This window comes from Myodes glareolus, chromosome 1, assembly GCF_982192425.1.
Source record: "Myodes glareolus chromosome 1, mMyoGla1.1, whole genome shotgun sequence".
NCBI lineage: Eukaryota > Metazoa > Chordata > Mammalia > Rodentia > Cricetidae > Myodes > Myodes glareolus.
The window spans coordinates 101,574,712-101,601,950 of record NC_142026.1 but is presented as its reverse complement, the minus strand read 5'-3'; the positions used below and the strand labels follow the sequence as shown (position 1 = coordinate 101,601,950).

The 27,239-nt window shown below is 36.7% G+C and overlaps 1 protein-coding gene across 3 annotated transcripts; it reads right to left on the bottom strand.

The window, feature by feature from the left end:
* Window positions 1-1,000: 1,000 nt before the first annotated feature.
* Hsf2 (heat shock transcription factor 2) lies at window positions 1,001-25,200 on the bottom strand. 3 transcript variants are annotated; one of them, XM_085690057.2, is made up of 13 exons: window positions 24,986-25,200; window positions 19,403-19,511; window positions 19,132-19,259; window positions 17,559-17,683; window positions 15,690-15,765; window positions 13,754-13,815; window positions 12,631-12,718; window positions 10,539-10,684; window positions 9,923-10,162; window positions 9,200-9,305; window positions 4,932-4,985; window positions 2,420-2,504; window positions 1,001-1,958 (listed from the first exon to the last, which is right to left on the bottom strand). In XM_085690057.2, the coding sequence occupies exons 1-13, from the start codon at window positions 25,076-25,078 to the stop codon at window positions 1,663-1,665; spliced, it is 1,608 nt and encodes a 535-aa protein (XP_085546183.2). In that variant the 5' UTR covers window positions 25,079-25,200; the 3' UTR covers window positions 1,001-1,662. The 3 variants fall into 3 exon arrangements, with proteins under 3 accessions (XP_085546183.2, XP_085546185.2, XP_085546184.2); XM_085690059.2 differs by lacking the exon at window positions 24,986-25,200 and adding an exon at window positions 24,089-24,108; XM_085690058.2 differs by lacking the exon at window positions 4,932-4,985.
* Between the last annotated feature and the right edge of the window lie 2,039 nt (window positions 25,201-27,239).

The following is a 27,239-nucleotide window of genomic DNA, read 5'->3' as shown; positions in this document are numbered from 1 at the left end:
ATATCAAAATTCTCCTTTATTTTATATTAATACATGAAATTTTTTTATCAATAAAAAAATCAAAACTGATACCCAACAGCCTTTACTACCTTTATAAACCTTGAGTCCTGTTTATCCTAATAAAATATATTTGTGTTTAACCTTTTTATGTTTAACAGCATACAAAATTGGACTATTCTATCACTGAACACTAAAATCTTTAACAAACCAACTTCCAAAGCTCAAAAAATAATCAAAGATGATTGATTAGTGTAAAGTGGGTGTGCAGGAGAGCTGGGTAGCTCTATCTGGTTTGGAAAGCCAGTCTGTTCCTTCTGTGAATGAGTATTTTTAGAAGCTAAACTTCTCTGCATGAAGCCAGTGAAGGAATAGAGACTGGAGGGCTGGACGAGGGGTGTCAGAAAAGACCAGGAAAATGCTACTTGATTTCTCCTGTTAATTTATTAGATCTCTAATTTAGCACATGGAAGAAAATTTCTAATACTGAGGTACAATATGGCCAACAGAGAAGTCTTCTTGATGTGCCTTACTGCATAATTGCATAAATATGTAAAATTTAGGTATTAACTACACTACTCCTAGCCCTCTGCCTGAGTGTAGACTTCTTGAACTTTTAAAGTACCCTAGCCTGTTGATTTGACTCTCTTATCTTGTATCAGGGCAAATAATATAGGCATTTGGTGGCATCCACTGATAATGTTCCCATCTTATTTGCAACAATGAGAGGATTGTTTTTCTCTCTGTTCTTTATTAGAAACATAAAAAGCAAGCCAGTATACGTTTAAAACAAAGAACACTAAAATACATGAAGATTAGAAGCATCATATTCCCTCATTACTGCAACAATCTATATTTTCAGATAAAGCACAAAGATCTTGATTTGAGTCACACTGAGATAAAGATGGACAACACATAGTTTAAAGCCACCTTCTTCCCATGAGAAGGAAAAATCATTTTATGTGGACATCACCTCCAAAGACGACACAACAAATACTAGTACTCAACATTAGTCATATTTATTTTACTAAATACCATGGTTTAAAAGAACCAACCAGAAAACATACTTAAACTAGTCTAAGTGGACAGGGTTAATGCAACCTGTCTCCACGTTCTATGTATGTGGAGCTGGAATCACTTCAGAGTGATTACTCATGTATACTTGGCCTTTTCTGTTGAGGCATTTCTCTGAACATAAAAGAACTTCTCTGAACCAAAAATGACATGAAATATTACAAGATACAGGCACTTTATGTTCCCAGTTTTAAAAAATAAGTCAAAAATACTTAACAAAAGTAAGTAGATCAGAGTTTTCTACCTTTAGTTCTAAACACTCACTCAATTGAAAATAAACAAGTTTAACTGGGATTAAATGGTCATATTTGCATATAAAAAATCCAAATTACTACAATTGGAGAAAAATGGCCATTTGAATTCAACTTAAGATATTCCAATAATGTGCATTAAAATTTATACACCTAAAGCAGCCAAGTAACATCTGAAAGCTTTGCAAGAGTGTGGTTAGTGAGAAAAGCAAAAGGTGCTTTTATTCCACAGTATCTGATTAAACAAAAAGTAATTTACAAAACAAAGTACCAAATGATACTTTAAAATAAATACTTCATCATTTTGATGAATATATACATAGAGTGTCCATTTGGGAGTTTAACTATCTAAAAGTGGCATATCACTATCCAGAGGTGCAGGAGCAAGTTCACATAAATAAAACAGTGTGGCTTCACTAGCTTCGGCTTCAGTCAACGGTTCCAGGCGAACAAGCTTACTTTGGGTTGGCTCTTGGTCCAGGTTGTTGTCCAGAAGCTCATCAACTTCTATGGGTTTATCTACAGACGGTATAACTTCTGATGTCACAGTTGTAGTCCCCTGTTCAATAGCAGAAGCAGAGTTCCCGTCGAGGAATGCAAGAAGTGGAAAGGCAGTATACTGGATAAGTTGTTTATCTATAAAGATAAGAAAAATACTTTTATATACCCAAATAAGAAATCGTATACTTTATATCACTAAGTTTTAAAACATTAAAGCCAGGAAAGTTAACCTAAATTCAATTTAGCTATAAGATTTGTCTTTTAATCTTAAATAAGGCAAAAAATTCAAAGTACAGAAACCATTACCTCACCATTTACATTTTGTTATGATATTAGAAACTTGAAACACCACCCACAAAGTCAAGGCAGCAGTCCATCCTGTTTGTATGGATTTTGTTTTCTGCAGTGCTGAACTACAGGAAATTGTGGGATTGAACCCAGTGCTTTGTACATGCACACAAGAGCCTAGCCCATCCAGTTGTTCAAGTATGACAGTATTTCCATGGTTTGCATTAAATTCTATAGTGAAACTCAAACAAACCAACCAAAACAACAAAAAAAAGTCCTACAGGAATTCAGACTACTTGCATAGCTACCTGGTTTGGACTTGGATTTTCTTCCGTCTTCTGAAACTTGTTGAATGACAGTGCTCTTGGTAGTTTCTAATACCTTATTCTCAGACTAAAAGAAAAATAATAATAAATTATAATATAAAAACTTGTTTTACATCTTTAAGGGTATCAACATTTAAAAACTGATAAAATAATATCAACATATCTGAAATATACTGGAAAGGGGAGCACCAGAAAAGATGAACAAAAGAGGAAAATCTCACTGGAATTAACCATACTGGCTAAGAAACTTGTCCTTAGGGTTAGAATAAAGTACGTGAAGTAAAAGAAAAGAAAAGCATTTCAGTACAGGACAGACAGAATTGTCAAAGATTAAAGATAGGAATAAATCAAATACAGGTGGTTTCACATGCTAATGAGGATATAATTAAATATGCATTTTAAACAGTTTTGATTAGAAATGCATTGCACAATATTCTTCATGTGACCAGAAGAGCTAGCAGAGAAAAATGCACTCAACAGTTGCAAAGGATGACACAGTGACTTCTATGAAAACATCCCTGCTCTTGGAAGCCTCAACTGTGATGGCTTCTTCTTGTCCTTTAAGTGACTTCTTTAGGTTCTTTAATTTCACTTCCGTTGATTCTTCAGGCACTGTGTCCTTCCCTTCTGATTCTTAGGGGACTTAAATCTTAAATCTACAATGTTGCTAAGATGTCAGCCATCTTTTCAGCAGTGCTCAAACTCTGAGGTGCAGACGAAGCACAATTACTTCTGATAATCCTAAGTACATTTCTACATGTTGCTTTAGTATGTATGGGCTAACAAACATGTAAAATTCCTACATTCTTCTGACAGAAGCAAAACATAATGACCATAAGATGAAAACTAAACCATTACAAATATTTAAGTAAAAATAGTTCATCATTTAAGAGTCATAATACACAAATGTTTATACATTTTATTTTCCTTGAAAAAGGTATTTACCAAGGATGCCGCTAATCTGAGAACCAAGATTATGAATTTATTTTTTACCATCCAAGTTCTTACTCATTTAGTAGTGGCCACTCAGCTACACTAAGGAGTAAAAGGTATCCAGACTAAGAAAATATGTTACATGTCATATACCCTTGTCATGAGCAAAAAGATAAGTGATAAAAATACCAAATTTGCAAGTTCCCTGGAATCAGACTGTAATAAAACATCACCCTTAAAATATATTTTTCATAAGATCAGAAAGCAATATGCAATTTTCTGTTTTCTGATTATTTCTGAAAATTCTAAGTTTTTAGTTTCTAGAATAAAGAGGATAATCAAAGAACAATGACTCAGTTTTAGCAATAAACAGCAAAGCATATCACTAAATTAAAATATGATGTGATTTAACACTCAATATACTGAGAAAATATTCATACTTTAAGCCTAGGTAAATGGTAGTGAAATTTGGCTTATTGCCTGCTTAGATTTATGTTTATCAAAACACAGCAACGCATTCTTATATGCATTACCCATACATGCTTAACCTACAATTACAGTATTCACAGTTGTGACATAGAACCCATAAAACCTAGTAGGCTTGGCTGTTTACAGAAATAGTGCACCGTATGTCAATAACCCAAACTGCACGATGAATGTCCTACTCTACAATTTCAGAGTTCTGAGAGGCTCTGCGTCAGACAAGACAAACCTTTAAAATGTAGGAAAACTGGCCAGGTGATCTCCTTACACATGACAATAGAAAATTTCAACTTATCAACTCTATAATCATTCATATTTGAGATGTGTCATTTTTAGATTAAAAGGACAGGAATGTAACTGACTTCACTAATCCAGAATTGGAATTTGATTTGTTTTGTAATCAGTAAAAAAAACAAAAACCCAAAAGAACAAAGATAATTAGGTATACATATTAGATATGGGGAATAAATTGGTCAAGGTAATTAAGCTATATAAAAATAAAAAAATTTATAAGCATCTGCCATAACAGATTGTCCTTAAAACTCTCCTATGAGTTTGCTAAGTCCAACTGGAGTTCCTAGTTGTTGAAAAAAATTCTTTTGGTTAAAAAAAAAAAAAAGCTTTATACAGGTAAAGCTCCTAGCTAGCAAAATCTGCCTTTGCTTTAGCTAGTTTTTAATTAACGGACCTAAAGAAGAAAAATGAACCAGTTATTTTCAACTGAAAAATCTGAGAAATTGTTTATGGAAAGAAAGAATACAAAATGCAGAAATTAAATTTTAATCATTTTTGCTTTAATGAAGTATCTGAACAAACCAAGGCCAGGTGATTTCCCAGCACTGAGGCCGATTTTCACTGAGAGTGAATCCCACATGTGCCAGCAGAGTTGGGCAGTGAAGATGACCCCAGACCCAAATGTTAATTTTCCATCTAGTACTTTACTATCTCAATCACACATTAGGTAGGAATGTAAAATGTTTTCTGTAATTGAGAGAGCTACTGCTTTCTATGTATGTGTACTAGGACTTTTTCAGATGTTTATAGCTATGGGTCCTGAGCAACATGAATTAAAACTTACTTTTGTATTATTGATGTAATCTGTGGGATTCATCTGCACAGAACTAGTGAAAAGCTGAAAGACCAAACAAGAAAGATGATAAGTTTAAAAAATATTTTAAAGGATTTGTGTGTTAAAAAGTTTTATACAACCATGTTGAGTGAAGGGATGTCATTCCTCCACTATGAGGGTTCCACAGACTGAAACAAGCTTGGAAAAGCAAGAAAGCAAAAGAAAACAAAGGCAGAGCAAGCTGGCCATGCACTAGATGGGATTTTATGCTCTAAGGGTGTCTCTCCAGGGGAGCAAAGCATTTGAAATAGTTTCCCACAATTCCTAACCCTTCCTTAATCTCCATTCAATTTCCTATCTTTTCTCTTCCTGAACGTCCTTAGGCAAATGTAGCACCAAACGCTGTCTCATGTCTTGAAACTAGGCCTTCATATAATACCTGCTAATCACATGACAAAATCAGAACCCACTGTGACAGTGAAACCTAACAAACACATCCGGTGGTGCCCTGACAAAACACCTGCTTCATTTTATTTTCCACGTAGCAAGGGAAGTTGTTAAGTACCAAAATAATGCCAATGAATTGTACTCATAGTCCAGCCGACTCATAAATACAACTTTAAGTCATAAGCTTCAAAATAAGAAATCACTGACACCAAGAAAACATTATTTCTGCTCTCTAGGAGCTTACAATCTGAAAGACACTGCTAACATTAAATAGTCTACTTATAGACAATCCAGTTTCACAAGTAGTAGAGCTTAAGAGCATTAGAGAGCATGGAGAACAAGAGCAGAGGGAAGCACAGACGCGGGCATACACAAGATGGCGCTATGTCCCAAGAGAATGGTCCGGAAGACAGAGTACTAGCCACTGTAACACCAAGGGTTACAGCATATTCTAGAAATGGTTAAGTACGACGCAAATTACAGAAATTCTGACTTGAACAGTTCTAGACAAAAGTTTAGAAAAAGCAGTGCAAAGCCATTCAGTGGACGAGTTCAGATTCTACCAGGAATTAAGATTCCTAATAGACTGAGCACTGAAATAAACGTTCGGTCCGCATTTTATAAGAATGACCAAAGCCAGTGGTTCACAAATAATAAAATGCAGAGATCACAGTTATCCTTCTTCTCGCTCTGGTTTTGGTTGGTTTTTTTTTTTTTTTTGGTGAGCCAATGAATTTATTCGAGTTACTTATAAGAATACAGGAATGTGGGTGAAGGGTTACTTTCAGGGAAAGACTCCTTTCTTAAAGACCACAGTTGTCAAAAAAAAAAAAAAAATCCTTGGATCTCTTCCCATTTTATTTCCCTCTTTTCATATCACCCACTGACTACTGAAGAGGTTAAGGAGCTCAAATCTATCGCGGCAGGTGACTATGACTATTCTAGAGAAGTCTGATGCAATTTTGTACCTACAGACAGGGTAGTACCTGAGTAAGGTCAGCAATGTATGCTGTTTTATCCCTTTCTGTCTCAAAACCCTATTCCCTGACTTAGGAGTATTCATTGACTTGGAGTATACTTACTCCAAGATAGATGGTACAAAATATACACAACCAATTCACATATAAGGAACTGAGACAACTTCTTGAATTCTAAGGCTCAACGACTTCCTAAGATGTAAGAACTGAACTTGATAAAGAGAAGCCGGAACTCTACAACGCACTTGGTTTGTATCTTGATTATCTTCACCATCCATTTCAGAGAATGAGGCAGCCAGAGGTAGATTTTAAAATTTATGACACTATAATCTAATTCATAAGAGATGTAAGTCTTGGTTAAAAAAAGATAAAATGCAAATTATGATAGTTTGTCAATACTGTTTTGAAAAAAGTATCTAGTGATGAGATAAAGAAAATCAAAGTGATTCTGGTAATATATATCCCATGAAAGTTGATATTACTATAAAAATTAAGAATGCTGTAAATGGGCATAGTTATTAGGAATAAAGAAAATTTTGGCATTGAACTTATATAATCTAAAGACAGGCAGATAAGGCATCACAAAGTCATGGAGTAGAATTTAAGCCAAGTTTGCATTTAAAAGTATTAAGAACCAGAGATACATACATTTCAGAACAGGATAATGTCAAAATGTCTTCAAAGAGGAAGAACAGAAAGACAAGAAATGGGGGGGGGGATACAAAACGGAGTGCCCCAGAGTAGAAGACATCAGAAAAAGTTCTTCTGAAAATAGAATGATTAGGAAGACACAAGAAGAAAGATGTGAGACCCTCATAAGGAAGACACCTATAATCCTAGCACGTGGGAGGCAGAAGTTTAAATACAAGGCATTCTGTGTTCTAAGAGATCTTGTTTCAAAACCAAAAACAAATCCGCTTGTAGACTACTCTATAGTACTAAAATACAGCATCCACAGTGGGGTTAGTTATTTGTAATTCCTCCAATAGCTCTTCCTGTTAAGCATTAGCCCTACTTAATAGATGAAGAAACCTGAAAGACCACCTTTCCACGTTGGGGATGTAGTTCAGTTGACAGCGTCTGAGTAGCATGCATCAAAGTCTGTGTTTAATCACCCCAAAGTGAAAAGTAGGAGTAATGATCTAATGGTGTCTGCCTGTAATCCTACCACTTAGGAGGGAAGCAGAAGATTAGAAGTTCAAGGTCATCCTCAGCTATACAGGAAGTTCCAGGACAGCTTAGAGAATGCATGAAACCCTATCTTAATAAAAGAAAGTTAAGTTTTCTAAGGCCAGTTAAATAATTAAGAAGCACTATTCAAAACAGGTGGTGGCGGCACATGCCTTTAATCCCAGTACTCAGGAGGCAGAGGCAGATGGATCTCTAAGTTTGAGGCCAGACTACTCTACAAAACCTAGTTCGAGGACAGGCTCCAAAGCTACAGAGAACCAACCCTCCCTCCCTCCCTCTCTCTCTGTCTCTCTCTCTCTCACATACACACAGAGAGAAATGAAAACGGAACCCAAAACAAACAATATCCAAAAACTCAGACTTTTCTAATTCAAAACAAGCCATCTTTCACCAGTCCAGCAAAAGAAAACTAAAGCAAACAAACAAACCCAGAGGGACAGAAAAAGAGAGACAGAGACAAACAGACACACACACACCCAAGAACAGAAAACTGAATTGGGTTAAGGAGGCATTAAGTTATTTTCTCTAACAAAGGATACAAAACTGCAAAAAACCACAGCTTGAAGCCTAGAGCACGGTGAATATGGAAGTTTGAAGACGAATTCTGTAAATGTTCAACGTAAAATTAAATGGACCCAAAGACCACAGAATTGTAGATAACATAAACTATTATATTTTAACACCCACATTCAGACTTGGGAATGGGTCTGATGGACTCAAAAAGGACTGTTAGATTATTGCTGCCAAGCTGAAATGGGTATCACATGCTTACCAAGATCAGCATGGCAAGGAAATCTTTAAAGATAGTGAAATACAGTCCTGTGTAGTACTGACAATTTGGGAAGGGTGTTTAAGCTATGTGACAGACCAATTTTATGATAAGAGATGCAAATGATTAGTTAACCAAAAATCAGACTGAAAAGTAAAAAAGGACTAATTCCTTTTAGCATCATTAAGAAGTTCTTAAAGTGGCAATTTTAAGGATTCCTTTGATCTAAAAGGAAGTTCATTGTAAGGCAAAATATTTCTTAGAATAAACAGATATTAGAGAGGAAAGAACAAGATTTGCCTGAGTAGGACAAAGTTAGATGAATATAGAAAGCTCTGGATAGGGCAAGAAGAATGAAGAGAACAAAATCAAAATGGGTAAGAAGGTGTTTAGGGACTAAAATCAGAGAAAAGATTATCAGTCCAGACAATATTGGAGTTAAGTTCACACAGATGGTGACAAAGACTAGAGAAGGGATTCGGATTCAAGACATACAAAATATAACAAATATAATGAAAGGTATTTACTAGAAAATGTTAATTCCAAGTATTAACAAGTGTCTCTATGATACTCTGTGACTACATGTAGCTATTACTATTTTCAAAGATCCTTTATTCAGTGACAGTTTATTCTAGAATAAAATATACATAAAGTAACAAGTTTAGATAAAACTTGCATTTAGTAGTGGTAATACAGAAAAGAATGGGCAAGTGCTTCTCAGAGGCAGAGAGTGGTCACACCCCAGTGCCCTATGTCCACCTGTTACAATTCCTAATAAAAATCATTAAATAAGAAAAACGCAGAAAGTATAGAATACAAAAAAGTATCAACTTTAAACAATATATATAAGTACACAAACCACCAGTATAGTAAAGATTATGCAAAGTACCTACATCAACCAGGAGATCTGGGTCTATGCTAAATTGTCTTCCTGAGAGCATGGCTTGGAAGTCCTCTAAACTACAATCAATGCTGTCAAGATAATCCAACAGCTCAACCCTAAAGAAAAAAAATAACAATTTCATATTTATTAAGTATTCTCATTCTTACATTACAAACCACTGCTGGTGATTTAGCTCTACAGAATCATCTTAGTGACTTCTAGGTTCTTACCAGCTCTGAAAACATCCCATTTAAGATTTGGGACTTCTGAAAATTGAAAAACTCAAGTCTTTTACACAAATTTAGTATTTTCAGAAAAGGTGTGCTTTCCCCTTTTTTTCTTTATTTCTCTACTCTAAAACTCCTAATAGTCACACTAATTACTTCTGTACTATAAATGACTACACTTTTAATACAATCTGTCCCTTAAAAGAAACTACACTAGTATACAGAACTGGTAGAGTTAAAAGCACAAATACCTTCAAGAATTTTTAAAAATCTAAAGAATTGCTCAACAAAGTTCTATTTACTCACGGGACAGTTAGATCCCTTTGCCTATGGAGTTCAACTGTGATCAATAGAAAAAGAGACAACCTGGGGTCAAGCATGTGAAAGGAAGATCATTGTACCACTATCATTATTGCTTTCGAATTTACAGAAATTTAATATTTACTTCAGGTTTATTATTGAACCAATTTTAAAAAGTAATTTAAAACATCTAGATGAATACTCACTTTCCCAAGAGGTTAATGTTATCATTCAAAATGGAATCCATCATGGTCACAGGATCCTCTGAGGTCAGACCGGATGAGCCATTTATCTGGACTGCACTAGACATGAGCGGGCTGCTGCCAGCGCTTCCCAAACTTAATGACTCTCTGGCTAGCTCGTTCTGATCTGTACTCTGAATGACAGGAGCGTACTCGTCTTCATTGTCATCTTCAACAATTACAATGTCAGGATACTGGCTACAGCTAATCAGCAATATAAGAAAAAAATACAATTTTAGAAAAGGCAAATTTATTTTCATTCTCTGATAGAATTTACAAAACACCAATTAAAAGATTTTCTTTTTCTGGAATGAGTAGTTTAGACCAATTCTGATAATTCGTAACAAAGAAAACCACAAAGAATCAAGGAAAAAGGTTTAACTCAAAATAAAAATCATCTATTTTCTTTCTTTCTTTCTTTGGTAGGGTTTCTCTGGATCAATACTCCAAATATGAGAAGAAGATTAGCACTTCAAACCAAATATGGGAAAAAAATTAGTTTTTCAAAAAACTTTTAATTTAGTCATTTGGTAAGAACAATGATGGATCCTTTTCCAAATATTATCTCATGATCACTTACTTGGGATCAGATACAACATCCTCATTAGTTTCTGGAATAACTGGAATATTTTCTTCATCAGCATTATCATCAGTAACATCATAAATAATTATGTCATCTGAAATCCGCTCTCTTGACTTTAAACCTTCAGTCCTACTATGTGGAACCTAAAGATTCAGGAGAAAACAAGAACACATGGACTACTACAAAGGATGTCATCACATAGACAAACTGGATCTATCCTATTTACTAAATGTTGAGCACAATAAACAAAACAGCTTTGTCCTCTGCCCTTCTGGGACTCACATACTAATGAGTTATTATAAATCATTTTTATACTTATGAAGTATATACTCATATTCTACTTAACAACAAATTACTTTATTATAGGAGACCCTGAAGATGACATGCCCAAAGCGTGCTTCTATGAAGATCTTCAAATTCTAAAGAACTTTTATAGATAAATAGTGAACAGGTTCTATGTCTTCAGAAATTTCAAGCAAAATCACACGGCCACTGTACTGACAGCGATTGTTCTATCTGAACCGGCTGTGTCTAAAGAGGTTTTATTCTTAGTTATTAAATAGCTTCACTAAGAGATATATAAAACGTCAACAGTTTCACAGCTAAAGGTCACTTTGGCTATTTTACCAACAATTTGTTCTTTCTAATGTGAAGATGCAATTACAAAGGTAGTGTGATGGCCCAGGCTATTATGCCAACTACTGAGGAGGCTGAGACAGGAAAATCTGGAGTTCAAGGCCTGCCTGGATTACAGAGTGAGTTCAATAGCAGGCTAGGCAGCCTGGTGGGTCCTATCACAAAGTGAAAAAAGGTAGCTGGGGGATATACCTCAGGGACATAATACTTGCCTAACAAGCATGGCATTCTAGGTTCAACCCCCAAGATCCAAAAAAGAAAAAGGAAAAATGTATAGGTACTTTCAGGTCAGTTACATTAAAAAGTTCATTCCCTAAAAAGTAAATTATAATGCAAAAATTTTTGAAGTTTGATATTAGATGACAAAGGTAAGAGATGTAAAGTGCTTTAAAATATTTAAATTCTAGTTTAAAAAATCATCTAAAATATATGAAACACTTTAAAAATACATAAATTTCAGTTAACAAACACTCATTTACTTCTATAAGCCTTCAATCCAAAAATCAAGTTACATCTACTTGGTTTAGAAAGAGAAGTGGGTGAACACTGTAATATAAAGTTAACTCTGTTTCGTACCAGAGGGGTTAAAATAAAGATAAATAAAAAAAAAAAAACTCAACTGTTCAGTAATTAATCTGACACAACATTTTAAAAATCCTAACATTCAAACTAACAACAGTAACTCAGTGATACAGCATTTTCCTTGCTGTGCAAGAACTTAGATTTGATCTCTAGCACTATCAAAAAAAAAAAAAATCCCAGGATTATCAATCAGAGAGCAGTATCACAAAAAGAGGCTTGGACTAGTTTGATGGTAGACTAATATCCAATTAGAAGTCTATAGAAAAAAACAGAGGTATATAAAAATATTAGACGTTGCCAGAGAAAAGCATCCTAGTCAATACATATTTATCTCAGAAGAACAAAAGGAAATAAGCATCAGGACTTCACACAACTGTATCACACCATGATGACATCATCATACTGTTTAATTTATACAAGATCACAACACATGGCATATGTTTTATCAATTTCAAAAGTAACAAAAAGGTACTGCTGAGCTACAGCTCACTGGTACAACAGTGCAGGCTTAGCAGGTTAAGAGGCCGGCATTCAACCAATCCCTTGTACCGAGGAGGAAGTCATACTGCAGAGTATATAAATAATATCATTTATATAAAATTTAGATATATGCCAAATGACAACAGTATTCCTGAGTTCATAGACATAAAACACCCTTGGCAATAACAAATACTAAAGCTTGGAAATAACAACTATTTGTAATGACTTATTTCTTAAAATTACTCTAAAGCGAACAATGAAAACGTCATGCTTTAATAGAGCTGGGGATGAGCACTTACATTATTATTCACTAAACGTCTTTGACTGCATAAAACACTGCCATAATAAAATTTAGTTTGAGACAATAAATATAAAATACATTAAAATTTACTTTATGATGGTGACTATCAGTTGGTTCTTTGACTATGTGCTGAAATAGATTCTTCTTCTGAGCTCCATTAGTGTTTAGAAGAAGAGGCCTGTTAAATAAGAATATTTATATAATTCCAAAAGAGAAAAAAATAAAAGAAATTTAAGGTTTCTAGTAATTTGCTCACAACACCTCAAGCAAACTTACTTAAATGATCAAAAACCTCCAATAAAAATACAATAGAAATTCTTCATAACTACTGAATTTCTTACAACAAACACTTAATTTTTTAAAGTGGTATCTTACAATTAAAGCCACAGACAATTATACACTGCCACAAAATCTTGGCCTTCCAGATCATCTTTTTTGCCTTCTATCTATGCCTTTTGTCAACTAGTCTTCTGGTTTACGTGTAACAATGGCATTATGAGCTAACATATTTATCATTAAGATTTTAAAAGATTGGGTCAACTTATATTTAAAATAAACCGAGTAATATTTGGTTCTTTCCCTTCCACATAACAAATAATATAATTTAGAGTTCTCCTCATTAAGACCTAATGCTACTTTAAACTGTCAATATGAATGAAAATCAATTACCAGTAAGATCCTTGAGTCTACAAACTGACCATCTAGCCTACCTTACTTCTCAAAAAAGCATCAGCATGAAGCTGGGCATAGAGAATAAATAGGCTGCATATCTTCAAAATCAGTAAACTTGTGAGCATTAATATGGCATGAATGGAAAAGTCCTTTCTATTGACGTGACGGGCCATGGTCAAGTAAAGGTATCAACATAAAATCTCAACCCTTTTAGCTGCTTAACATATAAAACTACCTCATGTACAAAATTACTGAAGAGGTAATTACTTTCAGACCACATGAAGTATGCCTAACACATAAATAAATTTTGAGTTCAGACACAAATTTTCAGATACCTCACATGTATATAAATATCCCAAAATCTGAAGAAAATTACAATCTCCAATGTGTCTACTTTCCTAAGCATTGTGATATCACTCTTGAATTGCTAATATAATTTAACAAGCAGCAGCTGTGCTTTGGTACCAGATGTATACTCAGCAAACACGGGTCGTCATGATTAAACACTAAAATGTTTGGAAGGCAAAAAAAAAAAAGTTACCTTTTACGTTTTAAACTCACAAGCTGATTATTCTGAACCAATGTAACAATAAACTGGACAATCTGAAAAGAAAATGTAAACAAAATTTTTTCAAAGATTCTGTCGACATTATATCAAATCTTTTGTTTGTTTTTTGAGATATGGTTTCTCTATATAGCTTTGCTGCCTCTCCCAGAACTACATCTTGTAGACCAGGCTGGCCTCGAACTCACAGAGATCTGCCTGCCGACTCTGCGTCCGGAGTGCTGGGATTAAAGGTGTGCGCCACCACCACCCAGCTATATCAAATCTTTATATATACTTCAGATCATTATTCCCCACTTTCTGCCTTACATGCATTGTTCACAATAAGTGATTCTAAACACATACCAACTAAAGCCAAGTCACTGTAATTTCTCACAAATTAACACTCGAGATTTGGTTTTTTTATCAGGAAGACTAAAGTGTGATGCAAGGACAGATAATCTGGTGTTTGATAGCTAATTAGAGGCAAAAGGAATTATTAACTCAGAACAGATCATAAAGTTTAAGGTTCAAAAGAGTGTACTGACCAATCTTAGAAATACAAGCGGCTTTTGCAATACATCCATCTAAGCTTGCCCAATTAACAGACAGTAAATTTTAAGTATCTGATTAAATTTAGAGAGAAAGTGATTGAACAGATAAACTTATAAATAAACCTTATTTTTAAGCTTGTTTCTTTAAGTAAGATATGGCCCAGCAGCACTGTTCTAGTATGTTCTTAGACATTTAAGTCATCAACTTCACCACAGAAATATCCAATCTAAATTCTGGTGGGATCCAGCAATGACTGTATTAACTAACAGTTTAGCCTTCTAGGTATCATTTATGAGAACCCCTCTGGCTTAGGAGATGACCTGAAATTTTAACGTCAGCTTCCTACTAAAGATGTCAAGTGAAGACAGTCGGTAACAACAAAAAGAAGTGCTACAATGTCTGAATAAAAGCCCAAGTGGTTGGAGGACTGTTTTAGACTCTGTAGAGTTTTATATCTTATAAATTTTAACATGATTAAAACAGAATCGTCAACTAAGTTTATTGTATAGCATATTCAAACTTCTAAGTTGAGCAGAAAAATTAGTAAAAAACTAAAATTCTGTTAGTTAATTATTTCACCAACTATCTTTGCTTTTGGATAAAACAATACAGATTAAGTAGTTAATACTTAAGCAAAATGCTGTTTTGTGAAAAATATGAACAGATCTTTTCATCTAGCACAAAATTAAAAACACCTGTTATTTTAACTCAATTATCCTTAACAGGGCTATGCATTAGAACTGCCTACACAAGTTTTAAAAACACATACTTGAATGAAACACAGAATTGAATTCAATTATGTCTAACCTTAATGCTACTTTATTTTATAAAACTGGCACATTATTTTGATCATAGGCCCAGTGTGACAACTGCTATTCCTCTCTGCCATAAGCCTGGTTCGCAAGATCCAACTCCTGTCATTCATAAGCTTATTTTTAGCTCAACTGCCTTTTCAAGCAAGAACAAGATTCATCTCTCCCCCACCCTTCCCTCAAAGGAACCTGTTGCTATGAGTCCAGTTCACTCATAAGCAAAAAATAGATACCATAATTACTCTCATGTTTCTTTTCTTAATGGCAAATGAAAGCTGGAATGTAGAGATTAAATGACAAGGACATAATGCCATGGACAGATTCTAATTCTTTCATTAATTTTCAGCTCAGTATCTTAAATTTATTTTGTTATTTTTTAAACTATTTTTATACTATGTCCAATTACAGCACACATAGGAAAAAAATATCGCTGAATTCCCAATTTGGCCAAATGACTTTAAAACTATGCCGATCAGAGAAAACAGCAACACCAACAAAATAGTCCAGACAGTAAAACTGTCTGCCTACCGCGCAAACAGAGCGCAGTGTGGCCAGACGCTTCTTACCTTCCTAATGACTTGCTGCTGCTGTGCGTGCTTTGCTCTTAATTCAGACACCTCCTTCCAAAGTGACTCATTCTCACTGTATTAAAATTCATTTATAAACCAAAACAAGGAAGATTTGGTCAGAAGATCAAGCCACATTTTTTAATCAAGAAAGCCAGAGACCTTAACAACCCAGAGGTGGAGTAGCCAGGCAGAGGTAGGAGAACTACAGGTTTAAGACCTTGCCTAAAGAACAAATATTAAACAACCAAGCTTCTCAACTGTATTGTCTACTCGTCACAGCAATACTGTAAAAAGCCTGAAGATACATACTTGCATGCACAGTGGTAGGTAATTTACTCCTTTTGATAACTGGACTTAGTGCTTTTAGCTTGAAAATTAAGTTTAAATAAGATGACAAGAATATACTGATTTTAATAACTGTTTCGGGAAACAAAGGGAAGAACACTGACCAGCACATGACAGGTTCTGGGCACTATGCTTAGCATCTCATGTGTATGAACCACCTAAACTTCCATAAACACTGCCAGGAAAAGAATCACAATCTTGCTATATAGATGAAGTGAAGGACTTTTGCCCAATATATACAGATAACTGCAACTATTAAAGTAAATTTAGTCTGTTAGGCCCTAAAGCTATCTGAAGATCTGTATCAAACCCTCTAAGGAGGCAAAGAACACCTCTAAGTCTTTTTAAAGAGGGAAGTCCAATAACTTACCCAATAGCTATAATTCCTTTCCCTTCTTGCCTTTGTAAAATCAAAATTGCTATTATTAAAATTGCCAAACTAATAGAATAAGGATAATTCAACTATCAAATGCTTATTTTAACTTCTATTAATCTCCCAAAAGTTCTCTTCCTCAAGTTATCTGTACTACTGTAACAAAAAAGGGCAGATTCACACATAGAGGTACCAGAAAAGAAAATAGTTTGTAATACTTACTAAATAATCACTGTATATTTTCAAAATCAAATTTAAAGATGCTGCTACCTGTCTACTGAGGCAGAAGATGGTTATCTCTAAGAGTTAAAGAATGACTGATCAAATCTTGAATTAGCTTAAAGGATGATGCTAGCAGAAGACAAATAGAGCAAACAGCAAACTAGTTAGATAAAATAAGTAAAACTGCAAAGTTTAAGGCTTATTCAAACAAGGAATCAAAGTCCAAAGTCACTCATCATGAAAACATCTGAATAACTTAACAGCCCAACTGTAAGATAGACTGTGAAATAACTACTCTCTTGCTATTAAGAAAATGCCTCGTATATGTAAGAATAAAACATACCTACTCTATTTACAAGTTAAGAGTGTGTCAGTTGAGAAAATACTACTAAATAATGTTGTGAAACAAGAAAAGTCATGTTTTTGAATATAAGAGGTGTGTGTAACCCTCTCCTGGGTCTGTGTCAGGATCAAGTAGGACAACTCTGTGTGTATGTGTGTGAGATTTCCTAACAGACAGGCCACAATGACATACACATTTTAAAAAGTCATTTATGTATGAAGACCACAGGAGAACTAATCTTTGCTAAACTACTGACTACACTATCAACCAGTTATATGTGATTTCTAAAGTGCCCTCACTTCCATGTGAAACCATATGAAAACTAATCTATGTAGAACTTATTTACTACATTATCTTAAATATCTACCATTTCATAAACCAGACAAGCTTCATGGCAACGTTATATATTCTGACAACCATAATTAAAGTCTACATCTACACACTAAAAGTAAAGGGAAGTGATATGGAAAAAAAAAAAAAACCACCGAGAGTTAAAAAAAGTAAAACACTAGACACTCTCCAAACCCCAACACACACTCCCCAACTTCCTTAATAGTAGGATTATATTTGGAAATATTTTTACCTTTTTAATTCTGAAAGCCTGGACTCAATAGTTTCTTGCTTTATCTGAACCTTCTGAGCACTACTTATAATTTTTGTTAAATCTTCCTGACGAATTTTATTTTCCTCTGGTTTTGAAGATGAAACCTTCCAAAATACAAATTTAAAAAATTAAATATATACTAAGCCCCCATGATTATAATTCAAAACTTCCTATTATGAGAAGTCTCTGTATCCTATTAAAAAAGTGAGATGTGGTTATAATTTCTAGATAAATTCTAGAGTAAGAATAAACTGCATAGCTTAGTACAAGAGAAAGCAAGGAATAATCACTTAATTTCCCCCCTTTCCCTAGTCTGCTTAGGAGTAGTCATCATAATGGAATGAGCAGGAATATAAGGATCTGTAGCAGAATTGATAAAAACCCAGCAATAGTAACTGGGGTTCAACCTGAAAGTCAGAAAAGCAAAACAGTCACTGGTTCTTAGCTCTACCTCAGTCCAAAATGGCAAGCCTGCCTCCAGCAATCTCAGAGTGAGACTGTGTCTGTGAGCTGTCTCCTCCCATCTTATAGACCTCTCTAGTGCTGGGATTAAAGACATGCACCAGCCGGTTTCTATGTCAAACTAGTATGGCTACTGGGATTAAAGGTGTGCGATATCACTGCCTGGTCTAAAGACTGACAAGTGGGGCTGTTTTACTCTCTGATCTTCAGGCAAGCTTTATTTATTAAAATATAAATGAAATATCACTACAAATATCTTTTTATTTCCTCTGTCAATTGAATTTCCTATCATTTCCAAGATTCTTTATTATATCATATTCCATATTAATTAAAATTATGTAGTAATACAGCTGCATATTAGGTAAATTTCTTTCATGGGCTCGTCACCTTTTATTTTTATTCTGCAGTATTTAGGATTGAACTCAAGGCCTTGTGTTAGATTAAGTAGACTTACATTTCTAGCCACTGGGCTATAGGTAGTCTCCTGTCCCCTTTTCACCACCACCTCCCACCTTTTGGTGACAGGAACTGAGGAAGAGTTTTAAGGTGCTAGAAATGCTCTACCACTGGACTATCTCTATCCCCACTCTCTTTCTTATACACCTCCTATGAATTTACTAAGACATCTCATTTTAGCAGAAGATAGTTAATTCTTTTCTCTGCAAATTCAAGAGTAAGCCCTCCCTTGACAATGAGTAACTCTACTCTGGCACAATATGGTATTTTCCTTCCCTCCTTAAAGTGGGGACTGTAATACTCTCACACAGCCAAGTCTGAAGTAGGTGGTCGGAACAGATGAACAATTAATTAGATTTATTAGTCTAGTTCATCTCTATAGGGAATATCTCTGTATTTCTACACATTCATTTTCATTATCTATATATTCGTTAGTAGTAATGGTTATTGATACAGAATCTCACTCTATAGTCCAGGCTGGTCTGGAACTCAATATTTAGACCAAGCTGGACTCAAATATACAGCAAATCTCCTGCCTCTGCCAACCAAGTGCTGGGATTACAGGTGTACACCACCATACCCAGTCTGTTCCTTAGGTCTATAACCTCATTAATGCACGTCAGCAGCAGCTCACCTTCCTTTTAATGTTCTCCAGCAAGTCGTCCTGGCCTTGTTTGAAGTAAGGATGCTGAAATTCAACAGGGCCATCTCTTTCCTGTTTTATAATTCCAGAATCGATATGTAATACTTTACGGAAGCCATCTGACAAAGATTCAAATTTACATACTAAAATTAGACAACTGAAAAATAAAGCTTACACAGAAATATACTTCATTTTTTTAATGAGAAAAACTGGCTTAATCAGAGGTTAATAGCATTAAAGGCAAACCACTGGTCATACTCACACATATTTAGTTGTCTCACAAAGCTGGCCATGTTATTATGTTTGAAGTACTTGGGAAGAATTTCTTTTGCAAATCTCTGTTCATCCAAGACCAGAAAACTTTGCCCATTCTAAAAACCAAACAAAAAGCCCACAAATGTCAATCAGCTAAGGCCCTCTGACAAAGTTATATATGTGAATCATAGTAAACCTTTCTAGATACCTTCAGACCAACATTCTATTTTTGATATTGGGACAAAAAAAACTGTAATTACAAGTCAAATTACAAAAACATTTTAGGTATCAGCATCAAACCAAAGGCTGCATCATACTCTGTGAAGAAATATTCAAAGTGTGTATACTAAACAAAAGGCCTAATATGTAAACAGTGCTACTAAGTTACTGTAAAGTTAAGGTAAATAAACTGACAAAAACAAATTGAGAAATCACTATTTTACCACTATCCATAACATATGTAACTATTACACTGAAAAACTATGAAAGAGCTTCGAAAGATTTCTGGTTACAAGACTAATTCATTGAATAGGGTGTGGTGCTGGTGTCCAGATTTAGAGCTAGGCAAGCACTCACTCACTGAACACTATCTCCAGCACCCACCCCCTTTTACTTTCTAAAAAAAGATACAGGCAAAACACTTAGGCACATACAATTAATTAAAGGCAAAACACTTAGGTACACACAATTAAATATCTGTACATATACTGCAAATATGCCTGATGTTTATGGAGGTTAAAATGCTTCAGAGTCCCTGGAACTGAGTTACATGTGCATCAGCATGTGAGCTGGGAACCAAACCTCTGTCCTCTAACAAGTGCTCTTAACTTCCAAGCCACCTCTTCAGCCCTTAGTTTCTGAGGCAAGAGTCTCATTAGATGCCCAGGTTGGCTTAGAACTCATCTGCAGCCCAGGCAGGTCTCAACTTTGTGATCTTCCTGACTCAGCCTATGAGGAGCTACAACAGGCTACACCACCATTGCCACAGGCCAGGCTGGCTTCTAGACTAATTATGGAGAAAACAAGATACTCATATGTAAAACAAAACAGTTGACCTCTTACCTGACACCATGTATATAACTTAACTCAAAATAGCCACTAAAAACTAAACACATTAGCATCAAAGATCTGAATCTTGCCAGGTCGCTATAGTGTGCATCATCAGTCCCAGCACTCAGCAGGCAGAGGCAGGTAGTTCTGCCCAGTCCAGAACAGCCAGGGATACACAGAGAAACTTGTGCATGAGCGCGCGCGCGCACGCGTGCATACACACACACACACACACAGGAAAAATTTCATGATGTTTGATTTGGAAATGAAGTCTTGAATACAAAACTGAAATACAGGCAATATAAAATATGGGATAATATCAAGTTTAAAAACTTTTGTATACTGAACATCAATAAGCAAGAAAACCCCTCCCACAGAATGGTCAAAAGATTTGTAAATGAGGTATGAAACATATATCAAAAACCAACAAATATCCAATTAAAAATGAGCAAGGACTCCGATTATCATTTTCCAAGGATTCAAAATTGCCAATAAGTATATGAAAGATGCCTGATATTCACAAATCATTAGAAAAACGAAAGTTAAACAATACGATACTACTTTCCCAGCAATTTAGAATGGCTTTATCAAAGAACTATAACGTGTTGAAGGTGTGAAGGAATGAGTCATGACTTGATGGTGGTACAGACGATACTGCAGCTGTTGTTGAATACAGTACAGCAGTTGCTCAAAAACAAACAAAAAACAAAAATTAAAGAACAGATTTACCAAAGGAACCAGTAATTCCTATTTTATATAAACACCCCAAAACTAACAAAGGACCTGAAGAGATACTGGCACCTCATGATCCCTGTAATATGTCACAAAATTCAAAAAAAGTGAAAGCAACTTAAGTGTCCATCATCTAATCAATGGATGAACAAAATGTGGTATAGAAATACTGAGAAATATTATTCAGCTTTTCAAATAGAATTTGACATGTGTTACACAGGCTCAAGTATTTGAATGGTCGGCCCCCAGTTAGTGGAACTGTTTGGGAAGGACCAGGTGGCCTTGTTGGAGGACGTGTGTCACTGGGAGGTGGGCTTTCTGAGGTTTCAGAAGTCCACACAATTTCCAGCTAGCGTTCTCTGCCTCTTGTGAATCAGATGTAAGCTCCTAACTACTGCTCCTAATCCATGCTGGTGTGACTGCTATGCTCCCCACCCTGATGGTCATGGACTCACCTTCTGAACTGTAAGCCTCAAACAGACTCTTCTGTAAGCTGTTTTGATCACGGTTTCTTACCACAGCAAAAGAAAGTAAGCCATAATTTCAGTTTGGAAAGATAAAAGTTATTCTACAGCTGGGCAGTGATAATGTAATATAATGTAATATAATATAATATAATTGAAGTGTACATTTATTTAATACATAGCTAAAATGTTTTGATTTCACCTTATTTCACCAAAAATGCACATTTACTAATATAGAGCTAAAATGTTCAATTTGATTTCATGTTTTTTTACAAAAAAAAAAAGGACTGCACAAAGGTGATGGCATAAAGAACCCAGAAAATTATTCAATAAAGATGCTGGATAACTAATAAATGAAAAAAAACAGTGAGATATATCCCTCAAATTACCCTCAAAAGTTTATTCCACATAAACTTAAGACATGGGAAAGAAAAAGTACATTTCTCTTCATAAAATGTGCAAAAGAAGGCAATTTGGAACCACAATAGAGTAAAATATCCCTATAATAAATAATCTAAACACATGGGACCTTTAATTAAATATTAAAATAAAAGAATCTAAGGAAAACAAATATAGCATTGTAAAGCTAATACTCCAAAGCTAATAATCCAATACATTAAAGTGTCTCAACTTTAAACTATCTTAATTTTCAAAAGGTTTTTAAAGATGAAGATATGCAATTACAAGAAAAAGGTAACTATATACCTATACTATAAACAATAAAATATTAATAAACTCCACAATACAAATTTTTCACAGAAGAGGGAACCCAAGAGGCTAATATAAAAAAACTTTAGAACTCACTAATTACTAACAGAAATATAACTTAACATAAAGTTTTTTTAAGGAAATATTTTCTACCTACCACCCTGGGAATCTCCGAGAATGGTAATATTCTCTTTGACAAAGAGATGAAGTAACTGAACACCTCATGCACAGCTTTCAAGAGGGAATGCTGATTAGATCACAATGGGGCTAGAGAGAAGCCTCAGCAGTCAAGAGCTCATACTGCTCTCAGAGAACCCAGTTTGGTTCCTACCACTCATGTGGGTAGGCTCATGATAGCCCATAAACCCAGCATTAGGAAATCTGACTCTCGCCCCTGCCCTCTGAAGGTACCTGCACTATATACACACGCGCGCACACTCACACACCATTAAAAAAGAGAGAATAACTTATTTCAGTTTTCCAACCTTTCACTATTGGCACTGCTTTCTGGAAAAAAAAAAATCTGTGACAGCAAAACAGAGAGAAATCTGTCCTAAGAAACTAGGATTAGCTCTAGATAGCGTTACCTAGAACTTCCTACTAGTCGTACAGGACAACACTTTGATATAAAACTAAAGACAGTGCCAGCCTGTATAAAACGTACACTGTCAGACAGTGGGAGAGTTTGGAGCCCAGAATCTTGTTAGGAGTCTCCCGTACCCTACATACACATAAGCATTATAGTCCCCCGTAAGCCTGGAAATTTTTACCTATGAAAGAACTAGGCTCATCCAAATGATTTCTAAGACACTTTTCAAATATTATTCCATCAGTGCTGTCCAACCTTTAACATTACAGCAGGACCATATGGGCCATAGTCATTGTTATCCCAGGATACCAGTGATACCATTCCAATCAAACCCATTACATTTTGTAGCAGTTTCATTGATTCAAACATCAAGAACTAATTGTGTCTCTAGAACAAATACCCTACTGAGTTTACATTTTGACTGTCCTATGAGTATATTAGAAATGGGAAGTTAAAATATAAATGGAGACTTAATGAGATGAATAAAAATAAGTAGCTTGATTCATTTAGAAGTAGTAAGACTTCATAGTTAAGCACTGGTTTAAATCCTCCACATTTCAAACCATTCCGAAGAAAGTTATTAAAATGTTTTGTCTAATTTGAATTTATTAGACAGCCTTTCGCAAGCCTAAGGAAGTTCAATAAACTTAGCTTGGTTGGGGAAAGTACTGCAGCCCAATTTCTAACGATAAAGCCCAGCTGAGTAACAGTCTGTACTCAGTCTTGTCAACCTTTAATCCTGCCGACTGACGAATAGCATGAGACATCTGTTTATTTTAAGTACCTGCTGGTAGTTGTCCTTCTTCACATCTTTGCACCAATGTACCAAATTCACCAAATACTTACTATACACAATTTGCAGGGGGTGGGACACCTAGGTGGCAATACTTACCCAAGAAAAGGAAATTCTAAGTTAGTTTAGAAGACCAAAATGAGGCTAATACTAGGCGAAATTCAGTGACATAGTTGTCAAACTATCAGGTATTCTATTGTTCGCTATTAAAGGCATGTAAACGGAAAACTAGCTTAACAGCAAAAAGGAGCACAGAAACAAAGAGATACCATTTATTTCACATATAGCAAGTGCTAGGTATTAAGAGGTTAGTTTTCACTAACTCATCTCAAAAACTGTAAACATGAGAATACCCACGACTAGGTGATCTTCTACAGTAAGAGCCGCCAATCCCCTTCATAAAGCCATTCCGATCATCTAAGAACTGCGCCCACCAAAGAAAAGGCACTAGAGATGCAAGCAATCACTCCGCAAAGAACCTTTGTGTGGAACTGGGGGGGAGAGGGGGAGGGTTCCTTAGGTCACCTAGGCAACGCATCCATCTTACGCATAACTTAGACCAAGCGAGATACCGGGCTTGATTTAAGGTCATCTTTATTTATAAGTAGAATCTGGATCAAACTGATCAAGGCAGCCAGACACCACTCCGCCAACAACCACTCAGTGAAATTTAACGACTCGTTTTTAACTCCCCACTAAGTTACCAAGCATGGTCTACTGCCACTTTTCACTAAAATAACCGTTTAAAAAAAAAGCCGATTAAACAAGTGGTTCAGTCTCCAAACAATAATTAATCTCTACGCAGCTTTGGTCTGAGTCTGTACATTTTCCCTTTACCCTGACCACCATAAAAGATTCCCCGACGCGAGGGCGAGCAATCCCCGCCGCGGAGGTGATTTCCTTAGATAAGACCCGCGCACGCTCACCCACCCGCCCGCCCGCGGCTCCGCGAGCGACCTCCGCGCCCGCAGCGAGCAGACGACGAGGGATGAGTGTGCAGAACGCGCGGCTGCGGGGCCGGTTCCGAGCGCCCGGGCCGGCCGGCGGGACCGTTACCAGGGCGCCCCTCCCCCACCGCGGCCCGTGCGAGCGCAGCCGGCCGGCCGGGCCCGGCTCGCGGCTCACACAAAGCCGGGGGTCCGCGCGAGGAGCGGGAGGCCGCGCAGGCCGCCGCCGCAGGCCGCGGGAGCCACCGAGCCCAGCCCAGCCGGTTCGGCAGGGACACCCGCGGGGCCACCGAATCCCCGACTCTACCTGGCTCCAGGTGATGAACTCATTGGTATGGGTTTCCTCCACCAGCGTCCACAGCTTGCTGAGGAAAGCCGGCACGTTGGAACTCTGCTTCATTGTTAGCCAGGCGCAGGGATTCCGAATTCTACTCCCGAACGCGGAGGTCGCTTCAGACGCGGCTTCGGTGGCTGTGGCTGTGTCGGTGGCGGCGGCGGCGCGGCAGCGGCGGCGGCAGCAGCTGCTCCCCGAGAAAGCGCACCGCGCAGGCGCGGCGGCTCGCGGGCCCCGCCCCCCTCGGCGCCCCGGGGCGTGCAGTGAGGCGGGGGAGACCCCGCGGCCGCACGTGACGGACAGGGATTTCGCGGCTCCACCCATGCGCTCGGCTTCCGCGCCGAGCCTCGGCGAGTCCAATCCAAAGCCTCGGGCGCACCACGGAGCAAAGCGATTGGCTGCTGCCGCGAGGAGGGGTGGGCGCAGGGGGGGTACCGCCTTCTCTTTTACCTTTTAGGCTGGCTTCTCTGTGAGGGAATGAGGTGGGGACCAGGGAATCCTTGTTTGGTGGATTCACGTGGCGAGCGTTTGGGTGCACGGGCTGTGGCTGGCCGAGTGCAGAAACGCCCAGGGGCCGTTGACTCAGGAGTCTGGCCGGCAAAGAGTAATTTGCTCCAGTCTAAAGGAAGGAATAAATCACATGGGGGCAGAGCAAGATGTGCTAGGCCCCTGATTGAAACTATCTTAAAGATAATGAGCCTTGTTTTACATTTTTTTTATTGGGAGAAAATGGCTTATTTGAGACACTTCTTAATCAAAGTCTGCCTGAAGCTTAAATAATAGTTCGTTACTGGTTGAGTACTTACTATTATATTTACTATTCTAAGTCAGCAACTGGTACATGCAGTTTTCTATTGAGCAGACATCAGGTATCTGCCATAAACCCAGTTCAAAAGCAATTAGTCTAGTTTATAGTATTTGGGCCAAAATTGTACAGTATGTACCTTACACAGGTTTCTTCTGGTAATGTGTGATTTGGAAAAACTCCTTAAAGCACAATTTCCCCCATTTCTTCTCTGAGAATAAGATGCTTTACCTATTAAGAGTAGCTGTAATAATGTGGACCTCTGAAAATACTCTGAAAGTAAAGAATTCTTTTAAGGTCTTTTTTTTTAACCACAAAAACAAACACACACACACACACACACGAAAGAATGATTTGCAAATAGATAATAATTAACACTCCATACGTTTCAGTGCAAAGTCGGTTTTCTTCCCGGGTATGTGTACAACAGTACATTAAAAACAAGAGCTGAGCATGGTGTTTCGCACCTGTAAGTCCAGCACTGTGGCAGCTGAGGCAGAATTGGGCAGAAGAGGCCAGCTTGGGTTAAATATGAGCGCCAGGTCATCCTGGGCTACATGACAAGATCCTCTCTCTCAAAAAACATAAGCATACATGTATATAATGTTTGTTTATGTTTACAACATAACTTTTGTTGTTACATACAGTTTACTGTATGTAAACTGTATGTTTACATACAGCTTTTTCAGTGACCATATACTGAATGTAGCACTGCTTGCTACAAAAATATTGAACATATGATGACAGTAATTGTAATAAAAAGATTCATATTTGACAAGATCTTATTTGACAAGGGCTTTACATGTATTCTTATTTAATCTTCATAGTAATCCAAAAGACGCATCAAAAGGCCTGATTCAGGTTGCTACAAATTTTATTCAGCCAGCTATTCAAAGCAAATCAGAACCAAGCCTGGAACCAGATTCCCAGAATGGGTGACTTGGCAGTTTCCAATTGCATTCCAGTGTGACAATGTAGTGGCTTTCCTCAGTTTGGGAGTAGCTTTCCATTCCCAGAGCATCAAAGATAAAAAGCCAGTGGCAATCCTGCTATAGTTACTTCACAAGATAAAGATCAAATAAGTTGCTCCCCCAGCTCGCTCAACCTGCTTTCTTATAGAACCCAGGCCACCTGCCCAGAGATGGCCCTGTACCCAGTGAGCTAGGCCCTCCCCTGTCAATCATTAATCAGATACCCTACAGACTTGCCTATAGGCAATCTGATGGAGGCATTATCTCAACTGAGGTTCCTCTTCCCGGATAATTCTAACTTACTTCAAGTTGCAAAAAAACTAGCTAGGATGATTGACCCCCTTATCTGTTTGGCACATCAGTACAACACTATTAAATCTTTACTTTTTTATCAATATCAGCTTGATAATATAAAACATTCCAACTTTTAAAAAGCCCCACAGTATTTAAA

What these genes read in the sequence shown, in the direction of transcription:
- Hsf2 (XM_085690057.2), bottom strand. Translation starts at nt 25,078, where the DNA reads ATGAAGCAGAGTTCCAACGTGCCGGCTTTCCTCAGCAAGCTGTGGACG. An exon ending in AGTTCATCACCTGGAGCCAG is followed by an intron (nt 19,512 to 24,985) that starts GTAGAGTCGGGG and finishes TTTGGTTTTTAG; the next exon opens with AATGGGCAAAGTTTTCTGGT. An exon ending in ACCCAGATCTCCTGGTTGAT is followed by an intron (nt 4,986 to 9,199) that starts GTAGGTACTTTG and finishes TTGGTCTTTCAG; the next exon opens with CTTTTCACTAGTTCTGTGCA.